The sequence below is a fragment of the Chiloscyllium plagiosum genome, chromosome 15 (assembly GCF_004010195.1).
Source record: "Chiloscyllium plagiosum isolate BGI_BamShark_2017 chromosome 15, ASM401019v2, whole genome shotgun sequence".
Classification (NCBI taxonomy): Eukaryota; Metazoa; Chordata; class Chondrichthyes; order Orectolobiformes; family Hemiscylliidae; genus Chiloscyllium; species Chiloscyllium plagiosum.
Genome location: NC_057724.1, coordinates 45,776,623 through 45,794,336, shown reverse-complemented (window position 1 = coordinate 45,794,336; position 17,714 = coordinate 45,776,623). Strand labels below are relative to the sequence as shown.

Genomic DNA, 17,714 nt, shown 5'->3' with positions numbered 1-17,714 from the left:
CAACTTTTTCATGCAGAGGGTGGTACGTGTATGGAATGGGCTGCCAGAGGATGTGGTGGAGACTGGTACAATTGCAACATTTAAGAGGCATTTGGATGGGTATAGGAGTAGGAAAGGTTTGGAGGAGGGATATGGGCCGGGTGCTGGCAGGTGGGTCTAGATTGGGTTGGGATATCTGGTCGGCATGGACAAGTTGGACCGAAGGGTCTGTTTCCATGCTGTACATCTCTATGACTCTATGACCTCCTAACTCCTATACTCAATGCTCTGTCCAATAAAGGAAAGCACACCAAACACTTCTTCACTACCCTGTCTACCTGCAACTCCACTTTCTTTGAACTATGAACCTGCACGCCAAGATCTCTCTGTTCAGCAACACTGCCCAGGACCTTACCATTAAGTCTGTAAGTTGCCCTGATTTGCCTTTCCAAAATACAGCATCTCACATTTATCTAAATTAAACTCCATCTGCCACTCCTTGACCCACTGGCCCACCTGATCAAGGTGAAGGACTCAATTTGAGACAACCATGACTGTTTGTTCTACCACATAGAATTTGCAAAATCACATGCTGAATCCCTCTAACACCCTCAGGCGCGCACAAGTATTTTCTGGATGGAACTTTTTTTTGCCTTTGGTTTTTTTTTGCTAGTATTTTCTCTAGACCTGGGAATATTGTAGCATTTTACTTTTTAACTGGGAGGACCACAGACCCAGTTTCAATCGGAGTACATTTCCAGTACTGATCATATGTTAAGTCTCTGCCCTTTCCCTGCAATTCACAGTTCAGCTCATTCAGTTTTAATGTTATATCTGTAAGGAACTCAAGGCAAATGACCACATACTGCCTGACAGCTCACTGCACACTTTACACCTTGATCTTAAAAAAAGTGATGATTTCAGACATCAGATCTAAAGATCCTCCTGGCCATCCCCTCATATCAGCATATGATCAATTCACTGAAGGCTTCATAAGAATAACATTTATCATAAGACAAAAGTTTATAACTATTTGACAATGCTTACTTGTGGATGGTACAGTGATACTTTGAAAATAAAAGAGGGGAAATCAGGATCATTTCCACAAAATGCAACAAGTCTGCATTTGTGTCCAATATGGCTAATGCAGCATCAATTGGGAATGGGAACCAACTTCTCGATTGGAATATTTCCTCAAAACATGTATTTTTTTGAATTTCTCTTTGAGGGGCAAAAGGGAGTGAAGATCTTCTTATCTCTTACGTCCTTAAAACAAAAACAATCAGCTGGGCTGTGTCAGTGAAGCCAAATGATTCATTAAACAGCAGTGAGAAGTATTCACAGTCCTACTATAATTGCTGCAATACATCCTTGAACACATTTTCCACTCATTATGCCACTTGAAGCACCAAGCAACATGCTCTGAACTGTCATTTTTATTTCTTTATTCGAAGATTTTAAAAATGGAGAGACAGTACCACAGTACAATCTTTGGTTTGGAGTGTCCCTAGCTTTGTTTTCGAGTACACCACTCCCTGCCTGTGTTATGGAGAGTCCCTGCCTTTGTTATAGAAAGCAGCACATCCTGTCTACTGTATGGAGGGTCCTTATCGTTGTGAAAGAGAACAGCACTTCCTGCCTGTTTCATGGAGGGACCTTGTCTTTTTTATATTATTTCACTACCTGGTTTCTTGCCTTTTGCCAGAAAAACACAAATGCAAAACAATGCATCATTCAGGCTTACCTTTTGTTGCTGGTTAAGAGTTAAAAATGACTGTTGACCTTTCAAAACTGGCTTTCAACCGGTCAACTATCTTTGTCCGACGCGTGCTGTACCAATAAAAGCTCTCCTGGACTTTACTGGATAGCATTCGGTGTTGTCATCCTAAAACTCTCCCTTTAACTTATTAATATAAGTTGGTGACACACAAGGCACACCCTCTTTTTTTAAAAACATTTGTGAACAGAAATTCATTTTCCCCTTCCCAATGGAAGTTGTATATTTTTTGTTTATTTTTAGATAGACTAGGTTCATCGTTCATCATTATTGTTTCACCTTGTAATGTGTGACATCACTCTGCTGCTAGTCACACTGCACATCGACCTCGCGATCCGTGCCACTGGAATATCCAGAATGTTGCCAGCTGCTTTCAACTGCAAAGCCATGGGAAGGCATTCCTGAGGTCACAACTTGTTTCCAGGGACCCAATCAGCTTGAGTTACTTAAATATTGTAAATAGGTCACGGTCGCATGCCCATAAAAGTTCATGCAGGACAAAAAATCAAGACAAGCAACTGTGAGGAAAAATAACACTCCAGAGAACAGGCAGATGAGCAAGACTAACTGAACTGTACTTGCATAGAATCCACATTGACATGGTGGGCTGAAAAGCCGGTTTCTCGTACTGAAATATAGTAGCTTCACACATCAGTTCCTAAAACATTTCTTATTGATTTGTTGAAAATTTATGACCAATTTATCATAATTTGTCTTACAATTCCAAAATGTCTCCCACCCTCCGTATGAAGATATATTTTCTAGTTTTATTCCTGAAAGGTCAGACTCTAATTGCCAGTTTTCTCCCTTAGTCCTAGACTCCTCAGACTTGTCTCTAGCTATTCTCGCTCCCATAACATTTTGAGTTATGAAAAGGAACAAAAAATGTATATGCAGTGTTAATGTTTTTGTTTTTCAGAGACAAAAGCAAAAGCATCAGGAATAAAACTATGATCGCACACATTAAATTTAGGGCTTCACAAAAATGCGAACTATAAAAGTTTCTGCCATGCATTTCTCTCCCAGTGAAAGGAAATAATTTCAATTTGAACTCTCAGTTAGTGGGTTATTACTGCCCTCTGCTGCCCATCAGTCACCCAAGTGATTGCCACTCAAATATGATGGTAATTCTTCAAGCAAGACAATGATGTAAAAAGAATGAATCACATCGTTTGTCAGATAATAAGTGGTATAAAGAAATCAATCTGGAACACTTGGAAATCTCTTCTGCAGATAAAGAGAAGTTAAGGTTTGACAATGAATTTCTGGGTAGGATAGTGGAGTCAAAACCCCCACAGTCTTCAAGGAAACTAATCGGATACTCTGATGGACAAACGACTGGAGTGTTATTAGCTTTAATAGTATCTCCTGTTAATGCAATAACACAGGAAACTGGTGCCATTAGTGTTGTAATTGTGCACCCACACCATAACTAGAAACTTGAACTGGAATCACAAGTGATGCTCCCATTGTGTGTTTCTACTCTAATTGTCCAATCTCCTCCCTCATCACCACCCTGCTCATCGACCTATTCTCCACTCCCTTCGATGTTCTGTTTGTTACTTTTGTGCTTAAAAGTCCTGTATTGTAATTCCACACTTTAAACATTACATACACATCCACACACTTTAAAGAACAGGAAATATGGGTGAATTGATTGTCTTAATTTCCTTTTCATTTTTCTAGAAAGTGTTGTTTTCAAGAGTGAACTGTTATGGTTTTCAAGATCTTACTGGCAAAGTTTCTGACAGAATGCAAAGAAGGTGCAAGCGCTCCAACTGCATAGGCACTGAGTGCACTCCATTATTTTTCAAGGTACAATACACCAAATGGCATTCCTCATTTCTCCATCTTTATTTTCTGAAAGAATCAGGGTGCACTCTCCTTAGTGTTCCAGTCAAAGACAAATTTAAACACTCAAAAGCAAGCCAAAACAATGCAAAGATTGTATCACATTTGATTTAGTAATATTAATGTGACAAAAAGTTTCATAAGATACTGAAATGGCATCTAACAAAAGCCTGAAAGCAGCAGTCTTTCAAAACTATTGTGGACACAAATATGGGTGAATTCAGAGAAGTTGGCAGTTCAGCTGCCCAAGTTTGCTCTGTCATTCAGGAAGGTTGTGGCTGATCTGTCTTTGACTTCAATTCTACATCTGATACACTTTGATTTCCTTGATGGTGAAGTATCTATTTACCTCTGCCTTATCTCTGCCTGGTATTACCTCTAAGATGAAACCAAGTAGCAATATAGATCTGAAACAGCTATACAAGGAATTTATTCAGAACATTCTTTAATTTAATTTTGCCATTTTGAAGCTCTTAGTGAAGCTATAAAGTACCCACTTGTAATCTCCATTGCATAGGAATGGTTTAGAAAGATATGGGCCAAATGTAGACAAATAGAACTGGTTTAGATTGGGAAACTTGGTCAGCATGGATGAATTGAACTGAAGGGTCTTCTTCTGTGCTGTATGACACATTGTTATTTTACTGCTGCCTGAATCTTAAATCATTTGGAGCTGTCTACTTGTATAATTTATTTTTGTTCAGTTTAATCACCAGCCTTTCAAGGTCCTACCACAAGAGAAAGCAGCTATGGAACAAAAAGCAAGTAAACTGTAACAAAACTGACCAGTCATTTCATCTTGATAAATGATCAACTTTAATGGAATGTTAATCCCTTCATGGAAAGTTGGCCTTTACTTCAAGGGGAATAGAGTACAAAGATAGGGGTGTTTAGCTGAAATTAAACAAGGCATTCGTCAGACCACAGTTGGAATACTGTGACCCCTATCTAAGTAAAGAAATAATAACATTGGAAGTACTTTAATGAAGGTTCACTGGGCTGATACCCCAAGAATGGAGGGTCTTTCAATAGATTTGGGGTTGTATTATTGGAACTTAGAATAATACAAGGCAACCTTATTGAAACATACAAGATTCTGAGGAGACTTGACAGGACAGATGCAGAAAGGTTGTTACCCTTTGGGGAGGAAGTCTAGAGCCAAAGGGCTTAATCTCAGAATAAAATGTTGTATATTTAAGGCAGATATAAGAAGGAAATTCTTCTTTATTTGGGCTAAATTAAAACAATGCAACAAGTTGGCACGTATTAAGAGCATAAGCTTTTCCCTAGTCGTTTGGCTTCAGTAAATGGAACTCATGCAACATCATGACGCTTGATACGTGTGCAGCAAAAGAACACGGGCAAGCAGTGAAAACAACTCAGAGTTTCTGTGATCAACTAATCAATCATGATCTACATCTTGAAGACAACATATTTAGAAAGACAAAAGTCGTAAATACACAGGAACATCATCCACCTGAAAGTTCCCCTCCAAACCACTGTCCATCCTGACTTGGACTTTCCTTCAATGTCACGTGAACAAAATCCTGGAATAACTTCTTAAACTGTAAGTGTATCTACACAAAATAGAATTAAGCAGCTCAAAAGGGCAACTCAGATGGATGAGAAATGCCGTGGCAGCCAGCTAGGCCTACATCTGTGAATAAATAAAAATTCCTCTTGAATCAGCTCCACATGTGAAAGTGTGACTACTATATGACCTAAATTAATAGAACAGCCTATATTCTTTAGCCCTTAATAACTTTGACAGACATTATCCAATCTCAAATTTAATATTTATGACTGATTTATGGACAAATACTGGGACAGCCAGTGAAACTAGCAGAGGTTCTGAATCTTGGATTTCTATATCACAGAGGGCTGTCAAGGCTAGGTCACAAAACATAGTCAAGGCTAAAATAGATTTTTAAACAGCAAGGGAGTTAGGTGTTACAGAGAAAAAGCAGAAAACTGGAGTTGAGGATTATCATATCATATGAATGGCAAAAGAAACTCAGAGCCTACTTCTGCCCCTATGTCATATGGCCTGAGACACTGAGGTACCAATTGCTGCATTTATTGTATTGAGACAGTAAGATTTTTGTCTACTTGACACAATGAGTTGCAGATTCACCACCCAGGCATTTTGGATAAGTCAATGTTGGGAGTGGCCATGGCTGAAAACAGCACAAAATCCCGAAAGTGGTTTTGAGTTGACCTAGAATAGCTTATTCAGCGTAGCATTAAAGTAAGCCATAAGTTAGGACAACTGTAGCTTTGTAGACAGAATATATTCGAGGCAACGAGATAAAGTTAGCACACAAAGGGTCCTGTTGCAAGCACACAGCTACAGGTGTTTATACAGAGACAGGTGGATAAGGACATCTTAGAGTATGCTGATAAAAGAATTCCATACCGAACTGATGTAAAATCTGAGATCCATCACAAATAGATCTACTTTGGTTAATATTTCCAGACAACCATAAGTATATATTTTGAATTATTCAAAGATTATACATATAACCTCCTAAAAAGAATCCAATAAGCATTAAAGGGATTCCATTATAAACCCAATGGACAATACAGCACTACAGAATAAGGGTGGGCCCCCTATTACTAGCAGGGAGGACCGAACTACAGGTGCAGAAGTCAGAATATAGTTACATACAGCATGCATTGTGAAAGTCCCGAGGATAGAGATAAGGGGGTTTGATGAATATTAGAAGATCATGGAATACAACCAAGGGTTGTCTATAAGGCTGCCCATCATTGACCAGAGGCACATTATATATTTGACTGAATGCATATGTAATTAATTAATAACATGATTGATCTGTAATTGCAAAGAATGGATTCAAAACAAATGTATAAAAGTTCATGCCTTTCCTTTGTTCATTGAAGAAACTTCTAACGCCCAGGAGGTTTTTTCCCACTGGTGTAATTTCAAGAAGCTGTTTGATCTGCAAGTGTACTCTAGATGTCAAGTGATATATTTAGACATTCCATCCCAACAGAGATGAACTTTTAACTGATTTGTCTGTCAATTTAGTTATGTAAATGTTACTGAATTAAAATAATACTATACAATACTAACATCCTTAATTTTATATCAAGATGCATGAACTGCAAAACCAAACAAGAACTCTTGTGCTGTAGAACTCTCTCTTGCCTTCATTTTTCATCCAAATCTATGCTTCAAGTTAATAATATTAATCTGTCCTTTCTAAAAGGAACAAATTGTAATGATGAATTTTGAAAAACAGAATCACAATACACAGGCCTACAGAAATATAAGAGTAACAATCTTACCACATGCAGAAGTAACCACAGGGGACAAACTAGCCGGAGGTCTAGTTGAAGGTAAAGCTGGGGAAAGTAATTAAAATGTTACAGAAAAGTTTTATCTTCACATGAAATAAGACCTCCAAAGTATGAAGATATGTAAAGACTAATTCAGAAATACCAAGGCATTAAAACACAACTCTGTAATGGCATATTTGAAGTTACCAGTAATTCCAACACATGAGAGTAGAAATTTAGTGTGGCGATTATCAGTGAATTAATATACTTATGTGCTGGCATTGAACTCTGTTACTATCTTAGCGAGAAAACAACAGTGTAATAATTCCCTCTCTCTGAGAAAATGAATCATGGAGAAAAGTCACAAATATTTTGCATTCATTCATTAAACAATCAGCTGTTGTGTTCTGCCATTATTACTCGCAGTGTAATTGGAACCAATATACTAGAAGAAACTTTATGACTGTGTGCAACATACTCAAGTTACAAGGTTAATTATTGCCTCAAATAAATGAGTGGGCGGCACGGTGGCTAGCACTGCTGCCTCACAGCGCCAGAGACCTGGCCAATATACTAGAAGAAACTTTATGACTGTGTGCAACATACTCAAGTTACAAGGTTAATTATTGCCTCAAATAAATATTAGCACCAAGGTTTACAATGAATGCTGATGGGGGTATATCTCCAAAATCAGTTCTGAACAGAACTGGTTGATCCTAGTCACTGAACTTGTAGCTATTCAGTCTTTTGAGAGAATACAATCATGTAAAACAAACTGGTTAAAGTTGGCCACAATCAAGTCATTTTTGGTATATTAGTTCCTCTGCCCCCATTCTGGTAGCTCAGTGTTTAGCACTGCTGCCTCACAGCACCAGGGGATCTGGGTTTGATTCCATCCTCAGGCAACTGTCTACATAGAGTTTGCATATTCTCCCCATATTCCGCGTGGGTTTCCTCTAGGTTGTCTGGTTTCTTCCCACAAGATGTGCAGGTTAGTTAGATTGGCCATGGGAAATGCAGGGTTACAAAAATGGGGTGTGTCTGGGTGGGTTGCTTTTTGGAGGGTCAGTGTGGACTCAATGGGCCAAACAGCCTGCTTCCACACTATAGGGATTCTAGTTTTGCTCTTTTCCTGTGCCTACTTCTGTTCCCTATTTCTGCTTAAATGCTGTTAATCTCTAGCATTTTCTAGTTTTGAAAAGTTATTGGCTAAGATTTCCTCAGAGCTTGAGACTGACTGGCAGCAGTGATAAAATGGTGGTGAAAATCTTTGAGAGGGAACCCCCATGTGTTCCCACTGCCACCTGCGATGGTGTCAACAGAAGCATGGTCACCTATGGTAGATAGCCAATTAATTTGTCTATTATTGGATATTTGATCAGACTGCCAGCATTTAAACATTCCCTTGCCATGTGGAGTGTCTGCAAACTGCATTAAGCCAACCTCCCAGCACCTTTTTGAGGAAAGAGCAAGGGGAAAGAGGGCTTAAGTTTCCTGAGTGTTTAAATTCTGAAAGGGGTGCCCTGGCACCAATGGCAATAATACCACCAAAGGGTTCACCCCTCTAATTGCCAAGGTCTGCTTGCCTCTAGCTCACAAAATGAATTCTACTTATCAGTGACAGCACCCCAATATAGACTGCCCTCTTTTGCCTTGCAGTGAAATTTATGTTAGAGGTCAATTTGCAAATGATTTTATTTGTGACTTATGCATTTCTGAATGTTGTTTACTCTTCACAAATAATTTAACAAGTGTGCAAAGTCCAAAAAAGCTGCAGATATGATTATTTTTATTTGAAAGGACATAGGACTTGACTTCAACTCACTCATTGAGGGAAACTTGTACTGCAGCAATTCCAAATAAGATACAAGGAAACTGCAAAACTTGTCTTAACCTAAATAATATGCAGCTTTACAAAAGGTAAAATTATTCATTGTGAAAATGTCATGGGAACTGCTGTGTATCTATGGAGAAAGAAGACAGTTCCATAAACTCAAATTCTGGCATGCTAGATCACAATCTTTCAGCAATTATTCTGATCCGTGTTGTAGTTAATCATAATCAACATCCAAAAGAAAACTTACCTCTTCGTACAATTAAATCGACATCTGCTCTTGTTTCAGTTTGATTTAATCCATGTTTAGTCTGCCATTTTACTTCACAAGTATAGGTTCCTCGATCACTGTATGCCAGATTTTTCAGAATAAGTGAAACATCACCAGATCCAGGACTACGCTTAATACTGATTCTGTCCCGATTGTTGAAACGAGGAATATAATAACCATTTATATCTCTTCGAATAATAATGGTGTAGGTATTAAAATACCAAGTGACTTCTAACTCAACATACAAAGGCGATGGATGGTAGGTACAAGGAATGTTGACTGAATTCCTCAACTGCCCAGTCACCAGCTCAGGAACAGTCAGAGTAAGTGAATCAGCTGTAAAATAGATAAACAGGACATTAAATAATAGATTCCACGATCCACTAAGGAGCAAAATAAAGTCTGCAGGAATACTCAGTCAACAGTGCAGATTTTGCAGCTGCCATTTTGAGATCAACAAAGAATAAGATATTCTCAGTTAGTGAAATTGGAGTAAGCGAACAGAATCGATATACAATATAGGAGTGAAGTTATTTTAAAATTACAGTTGTCTGGATTGCCATATTATTTGCTCTGTAACATGAGAAATTAGAATTCATACACACTCTACAGTGTGGAAGACGGCCATTCAGCCCATTGAGTACACAGACCCTCCCACCCAAACCACTCCCCCGCCTCCCGCCCCCACCATAAAATCCCTGTCACCCTGCATCTCCCATGGCTAATCCAACTAGCCTGCACATCCCTGGACACTATCGGCAATTTATTATGGCCAATCCACCTAACCTGTACATCTTTGCACTGTGGGTGAAACCGGAACACACTGACAAAATCCACAAGACACAGGGAGAACATGCTTCCAGTTGGTTAAAATCAGTGATTTTCAAACTTGTGCAAATTGGTAGCATCCACAATGTTAATTTGTTACATACAGATAAATCAAATGAAGTACTCAAATACGGACCCCTTTATGTCTGTGAATCCCAGTTTAAAAACCTGTTAGTGAAGAATTAATGTGCTCACAACACTACAGATATTCGATGAGTAAGGACTTTTGTTTTGGTGTCCTGGCCATCTCTCCTCTTTAAACCAATACAGTCACATAGTCACCTATTCCATTCTGCACAAGATGACTATCGTGGTCATCTACTTACTTCTTGTTTCTAACGCAGTCATGCTAAATTGCACATACAGTGGTTGAGAGAAGGTTCAAATAGATTACTGCTGTGCAGAGGGATGGGCTGGTTACAACCAACTTTGTGTTTGTGCACAAGCATGTACGACTGGAGAATGCACCCACAAGTAAACTTGCGCCTAATCTAAACAGAGCTGTAGAGATAAAAACTATTTAACTTTTTGTTGAAAGTAGTTTTGTGCAGGCTTATGTAAAGCAAAATTGATGCAAGATCATCATTTTTGACATTAAAGTTTGTTGATAAAATGTTATTGGAGAGACCAGGGTACAATTTTGCTTTGGGTTCGAACTGCAGTATAAAAACCAGAAATGTTTCTTACTAGTAGAAGTTGAGATGTTTGACTCGAGTTAGGTTAATGATAAGACAATATTGTAAAATGAGTGAGACAAATTTTAATGTACATAAATTCTTATGCAGTATATAGCGATGAAGCACACAAAAGTGCTAAAAAAACTCATTGATGCAATTTTTTGTGCTGATAAAATCGCTTACTTCATGCTTTCTCTGCATGACCTTCCTTTGTCATATTATTTACTTGAATCTTGGGTCTCAGATCGTTTTTGAACTAATTTGTTTTAAAACATGCTGGTACAGTGATGGAACACTGTCTTTCACCTCTAAGGACCAACTTAGAATCTAGGAAATTGCTAACCTCTTGCTTCCTTAACAACTGAGATGGGTAGTGCACCAAAACCACAGCCCCAAATGTTAGCTACAGTAGAACATTACATGTATCAGTGTAGATATCTCATCCTATTCAGAAGGTGCAATTACAATTTTATGCGCTAATACTTAAAATGAGCTCTCACTTTTAAGACTATATGAAATAGCTTCCCACACATGAAGCGCAAGAATGAATTATGAAGGGATATTTACCATCAACTTGTAAAAATACTCACTCAAGAAACTCAATATGATCCAGGTTGGGTCAGTGCACTCTAGTTGTAGCATTTATAATTTAAGTGACACATTGCCTCAAAAAAACAATAAGTCCCTCATTTGTGACATCACTACCAAAGACTAAATAAAGAATATGCAAGTTTTGAAGGAATGCAGATATCTGAGAATTGTACAGCTGGTGGAGATTAGGGACAAGCAGATGTTATATTGTGGTGTGATTTGAAAATAAAGATGAGAAATTTAAAACCCAGGTGCCACTTAACTAGGAGTCAATGTAGGTCACAGAGCACAGGATGAGGTGTGAACAGGCCTTGGCCTTAGTGAGGATATGGGCCCATTTTTAAAGTTTTTTCTAAGTTTAAAGTTTGGTAAAGGTGGAAGGCAGGAGACTGGCAAGGAATGGGCTGTAAAACCCAGTTTAGAAGTCACAAACGTATGAACGGTTCCAACAGCAAACGAGGTGTGACAAGGATGGAGTCTGGTGGTGATACAGAAGTCAAAATTGTTGTAAGAGATGCATAAAATTGACAGTTTGCTGGTGGGATCATCTTTGGTAGATTAGCAGTCACCAACATTTTTTGTAATACTAGTCTATGGGTGCTTGCTAGTCTTAAGTGGTGAAGAATGGACTAATAAGCGTTTGGCAGAAGAGGTACCTACTTACTTCTCGTTACTCAAAAGTGAAGTGATAGGTTCCATTCACTTAAGACAAGTTAACAATAGGTGAGAAAACATTGCTCTTTCCTAAGAAATAAATCTAGTTATCATTTTAAATGATTATAGATTGTAGAATGCAGAACTGACAGACTCCTCTCAAAACAAATTATTTATCTCTTGGTGGGTAGAGCTATTTCAAACCTTCAGTCAACCCTTTCAGGCCAAGTGCCTTAAATAACATTTCCTTTTCTTCCCCACCCAAGCTCGACAGAAGTTCAATGTTCCAATCATGAATGCCTCAAATCGAACGAATAGAATTCCTTCCAAGATCATCAAGAAACTAGATAAAAACAAATTACTGTGAATGCTGGAATCTGAAACCAAAAGAGAAAATGCTGGAAAATCTCAGCAGCTCTGGCAGCATCTGTAAGGAGAGAAAAGAGCTGACGTTTCAAGTCTAACTGACCCTTTGTCAATGCTAAAACAAAGCTATGACGAAGGCTCAGTTAGACTCGAAACGTCAGCTCTTTTCTCTCCTTACAGATGCTGCCAGACCTGCTGAGATTTTCCAGCATTTTCTCTTTGTGATCAAGAAAAGAGAAATGTTTACTATTTTGAAACAAGAACTGTAACTTGCGTAAAGTATATCCAATGAAACTGATTACTGCCAAGTTAAGCAGAAGCAAAAATAAATTATACATATAGGTTTAACCATTATATAGATGCTTAACACAAACAACTTTTCTAAGTTTCTCACTGAGGGATAATAACCTTAGATTCTCCAAGCTGCTTTGTCTGGTTTTCAGTAGGTCCTGAGATTGGTTGTATATGGGAGCATGAGTCGATCGTTCCAATCTGTTCTGCCATTCAATAAGATCATGGCTGTTCTGAATGTGGCCAGAATTCCACTTTACACCCTGCCCACCACCACTACCCCCACCTTTAATTCTTTTATCTATCTATCTATCTATCTATCAGGAATGTGTCCAATGCAGCTTTCAATAAATTTAAGGATACTATGTCCATTGCTTTTTTGGGGCAGAGAAATCTACAGACTAAAAAACCTCAGAGATAAAAATCTCTCATCTCGTTGTTAAAAAAAATCATTTGACATTAAACTTTATTCCCAAATTCCAGTCTCCCCCACAAAGGCAGATCGTCTTGTGAGTGTTCACCTGATCAAGTCCCACTAACCTCTCCTCCTAAAATCTAATGGGCATAGGCACAACCTCTTCAACCTTGACATCTTCTTTCCTTTCAAATAAGGAGACCAAACTGTACACCGTACTCCAAATGTTGCTTCACAAAGAGGGGGAAGAGTCTGGGTGGGATGCTCTTCGGCAGTTTGGTGGAGACCTGATGGTCTAAATGGCCTCTGCTGCACTGTAGGCATCCTATGGTCCTATGAAATAAGGCTCTTCAAGCCTGCTCTATTCATTATGACCATTATGTCCAACTCCCAGTCTTCCCCACATCCTTTGAACCCATGAGCCTCAAGTGTTATATTTAAATCCTTCTTGAAATCATAATGTTTTTGCCTCGACTGCTTTTTGTGGTAGGAAATTCACCTCTCTCGGGATGAAGAAATTTTTCCTCATCTCAATCCTAGATCACATTGCCTATACCCTTAAACTCTGATCCCTTGGTTCTAGAGTCCCTCATCACAGAGGTCTTCCTTCCTGCATCTACCCTGGCTGAACATCCTGTTAGAATTTTATACGTTTTTAAGTGATCCCTCCTCATTCTTCTGAACTCCAGCAAACATAATCCTGATCAATTCAAGCCCACCTTTTACATCAGTACTGTCAGCCCAGGTATCCCCTTTCTAGCAACAACATCCTTTCACAGATAAGGAGACAGAAAAACGCATATAGTAATCCACGTGTGGTCTCACCAAGGCTCTGTATAATTGCAGCAAGACATCCCTGTTTCTGCATTCAAACCTAAGGAGGCCAGCATACCATTTGCTTTCTTTACCCTCTGTTGCAACTGCACACTTAACTTCCAAAGAATTGGTGTGAAGACACCCAGGTCTCATTGTACATTCCCCTCTGAATTCATGGCCATTCAGCTAATAAACCATCTTCCTGCTTTTTGCTCCCAAAGTGGATAACCTCACATTTATCCATATTATACCACATCTGCTAGGCATTTGCCCACTCACCCAGCTTGTTCAAATCACACAAGCATCTCTATATCGTCTTCACACCTCACCCTCCTACTCACCTTTTTCAGCTGCAATTTTATTCTTTGTTTCCTCATCTAAATCATGAGTATATTGTCAATACCCGATCTTTGCAGTACCCCACAAATGACTGACTACCACTGAGGAAACAAATTATTCCTACTTTGTTTTTTTTGTCTGCCAACCAATTTTCTATCCATTTTAATGCACTATCCCCAATCCCATATTCTCCAATTGTACATGCTAATCTCTTAAATGGGAATTTGTCAAAAGCATTCTGAACATCCAAATAAACCTCATATAAGTGAGGTCCTCTCATTAACTCTACCAACTACATCCTCACAGAATTCCAGTGTATTTGTCAAGAAGGAGTTCCAGTTCATAAATTCATATAACAAGCAGAGTTTATTAAGGGGAACCAGTAAATGTAGAGTATTTGGATTTCAAGACGACATTCAGCAAGGTGTCACATAAGTTTCTATCTTCTGTACTAACCGTTTAAGAGCATTGGTGGTAACATATCAACATGGATTGAGAATTGGTTAACATGCAGAAAACAGAGCATCAGGATCAATGGGTCATTTTCAGGTTGGAAAGACATATTCTCTATATTAGTTTCCATGCCGGTCATGTCTGGAGTTGCATACCAGTGTTGTTCATACAGAGCATGCTGATTGAGTACAAATCTCTAACCCAGAAAACCAGAGTATGCATCGATGCTATGGGATGAATGAGGAAGATATGTGAGAGCCTAAGAACATGAGGATGCTCTTCAACCAGTTAGGGATGGTGGGCAGAATGGAGGTGGAAGGCCTCACCATCTACTGGAGTATCCTGAGAAGGGCTTCTGGAGGTTTGCATATGGTTCCTCCTCCAGCTTAACATCATTCTTGCAATGGTCTTGAGGGAAATGAAAGCTTGGAATGAGAGATTTCCCTTCCCACCACTCCAATTTTCTGTTGGTGCTGAGCTGATATTATCCTTGCAATAAACACAAACATACCATTTATCTTCTGAATTACTTGGTGAACCTGTATTTTAATCTTTTGTGATTCAGAACACCTAGAATTCTCTGTAGCACAGAGTTGGGAGTTTTATTTCATTTAAGTAGTAGAGCGTTTTTCTATTCTTCCTGCCAAAATGGAGAAATTCACATCTACCCACATTATATTCCATTTTGCAAATTTCTTGCTCATTCAAAAGGCACAGAATGGATGAAGCATTTATTCTTGGTACTGATTTCTATGGTAAGACAGAGGTGGCATGAAAGGAGATTTTGAAGAAGGCTCCAAGTCGATAGGGAGATGGAGCCCTCAGTATATGGTCAACCAGGAGCAATCCAGTTGGGCTTGGCTGCATCAAATACACAATATCCAAGATGCATTGGCTATCTCCCTAAATCCCCTCCCTCCAAGAGTTACTCTTTGGTTGGCGTTGGACTCTATATTGCAGGGCCTACTAGTTGAGGGTCAATCTATTGGGGGCATTATTACTCAGCAGGTGTCTTCCGATTGGAATAACTCTACCCAATGTGGGTGGGCATGCAAAAGTAGCAGTTTCCACAACCTGGAGCTTACTTGAAGCCGAGAAACAGCAGAATATCAAGGATAACCAAGTGCCTACATTTTCACTACATAGGAGTGAAAATTTTCCCAAAAGTCCACATTTGCCTCACCTCTATTTCCCTCAATACACCAACAACTGGTACAGAAGACAACTTGAAGGATACAGTCATATTTAGACAAACATACCATCATATGTACCTGTGCTGGATGAAAAGTATTCTTCTGTATTTCTCCTTCACTTCATTCTCTTTGGCTATCATGTTGGTGTTTCACATTAACAACATCGGCTGGAAAATTGCGACTGCAATTCTTTATTTCCTTCTCGTTGGTTATGCATAAACAACTATACTGGCAGTAAATTTTCTCAAAGAAAATAAAACTGTTGACTACCAATATATATCCATTTGTAGACATTCTTAACTCTTCTTCACCGTTTATTGTTTTATCCAGCTTGGTTTGATCAGTAAATTTAGCTCCTATTCATTTGATCCATTCATCCAAGCACAGATATATTTGATAGATAACTGAGGACCTAGCACAATTCCCTTAGGTCCTCCACTCATTGTGCTTACCAACCCAAAAATGACCCATTTATCCCTATACTCTGCTTCCTTTCAGCAACGATGGCAGATGGGATATACTATGGATTAGTGGGAGGGTATTAGTAGGAGGGACAGAGGTGCAGAGTACTTCAACAGATTTGGAACTGTTGACATCTAAAGGGACCTTTATTAGAACACTCACTGATTTTTCATTATTTTTATTTTATTCTTTATCAATTTTGGTTTGGACCTGTGAACTGAGAGCGGAGAATGGCCTTTGGACTATGGGCAGCAACTTGTGTTAAAAAAAGAGGGGACAAAAAAAGATGTTTTTTTTTGTTTGTGAAGTCAGGCCTTGAAATCAATTGTAGATTGAAACTTGAACAAAAGGATTCTATAGATGCTTTAACACAGGAGAAAGCAGTATGCATATCCAGATAGCAAACGTTTGGCATTAACAAGGTCAGCACCTGGGAACTGGTTAAAGCAAGTCTGGGAGAGAACATATTCTCAAGCAGATGGCAGATATTGAATGGTAATTGGGACCACACGGGTAGACAGAGTCAGACTGACAGAGTTAGGACAAGAGTTTTGGACTGGGATTCAGAACGTGCTTTTTGTGAGAAGGCGCTTAACTGTCAATGCTACAGCATGTAGATTTGAAAACTCCCTCCCTAACCTCCATTATCAGTTATTGGAAGTTCAGAGAATAAAGACTAAGTATTACTGACTTCCTGAGTGAACTGAAGTCAGCCAAGGAACAATCATATATGTCTGTAGAATATCAAGTCATAAAATCCACCAGTAATCTGCCCAACTTTGTTATTTTCTTTTAATTATTCCTCAACTCTTTTTTTTGCCTGTCTGCATTTTACGTGAGTGGGACTGAAAACAAAGATTTAAACCACAGGCATCAATTAGATGACTTCTGTGTTTAATTTTGCTCTGCTAAAGTACTATTAATAAATTGTTATGTCTTTTGTTTAGACTACAGACCCAGTGTCTTGAATAGATTATTCAGAGTCTGGAATGGTTTTTCAAAAAGTCTGAAGAGGAACCACTGTGGTCAATTGAGGGTCTTTGAAGGGTTTAATTTTACTGCATTGTCAATATAGATAGTCGAAAGATTGATTCCATTTGGCTGTCTGACTCCATGTCATAACATCTGGGCGTCCTTGTTCATAAGTTCATGACAGCTAACAGCAAGTACAGCAAGCAATTCAGGTGGTAAATGGTTTGGTGGCCACGAACAGAAGACATGATTTGGAGATGCCGGTGTTGGACTGAGGTGCACAAAGTTAAAAATCACACAACACCGCCTTCTCCAGTGTTTTAAATGCATGGCTGAGGAGCTGGTGTATGGGAGAAGGATTCACATGTTTGGATCATTGGAATGTCTTTTGGGGTAGAAGTGACCGTAGAAGGAGGACGGATTGCACCTAAATTGGAAGGGGACGGAGAAGGATTCACATGTTTGGATCATTGGAATGTCTTTTGGGGTAGAAGTGACCGTAGAAGGAGGACGGATTGCACCTAAATTGGAAGGGGACTAATATACTGGCAGGGAAATTTGCAAGAACTGCGTGGGAGGATTTAAACTAGTAAGGTGGGGGGAGGGGGTGGGGGGAGAGGGGGGTGGGACCCAGGGAGATAGGCA

General features: G+C 39.0%; 1 protein-coding gene across 2 annotated transcripts in view; it reads right to left on the bottom strand.

The window, feature by feature from the left end:
* Nucleotides 1-17,714, bottom strand: part of LOC122557285 (paraspeckle component 1-like) — a 133,504-nt gene that overhangs the window by 14,038 nt on the left and 101,752 nt on the right. Inside the window, exon 11 of one of the 2 annotated variants that reach the window (XM_043704829.1) lies at nt 9,223-9,348. The exons of the other annotated variant lie outside the window; for it this stretch is intronic. Coding sequence (XP_043560764.1) covers nt 9,331-9,348 — 18 coding nt within the window. The 3' untranslated portion in view covers nt 9,223-9,330. Of the gene's footprint in view, nt 1-9,222; nt 9,349-17,714 lie in introns of those variants that run through there. 2 annotated transcript variants of the gene reach the window in all.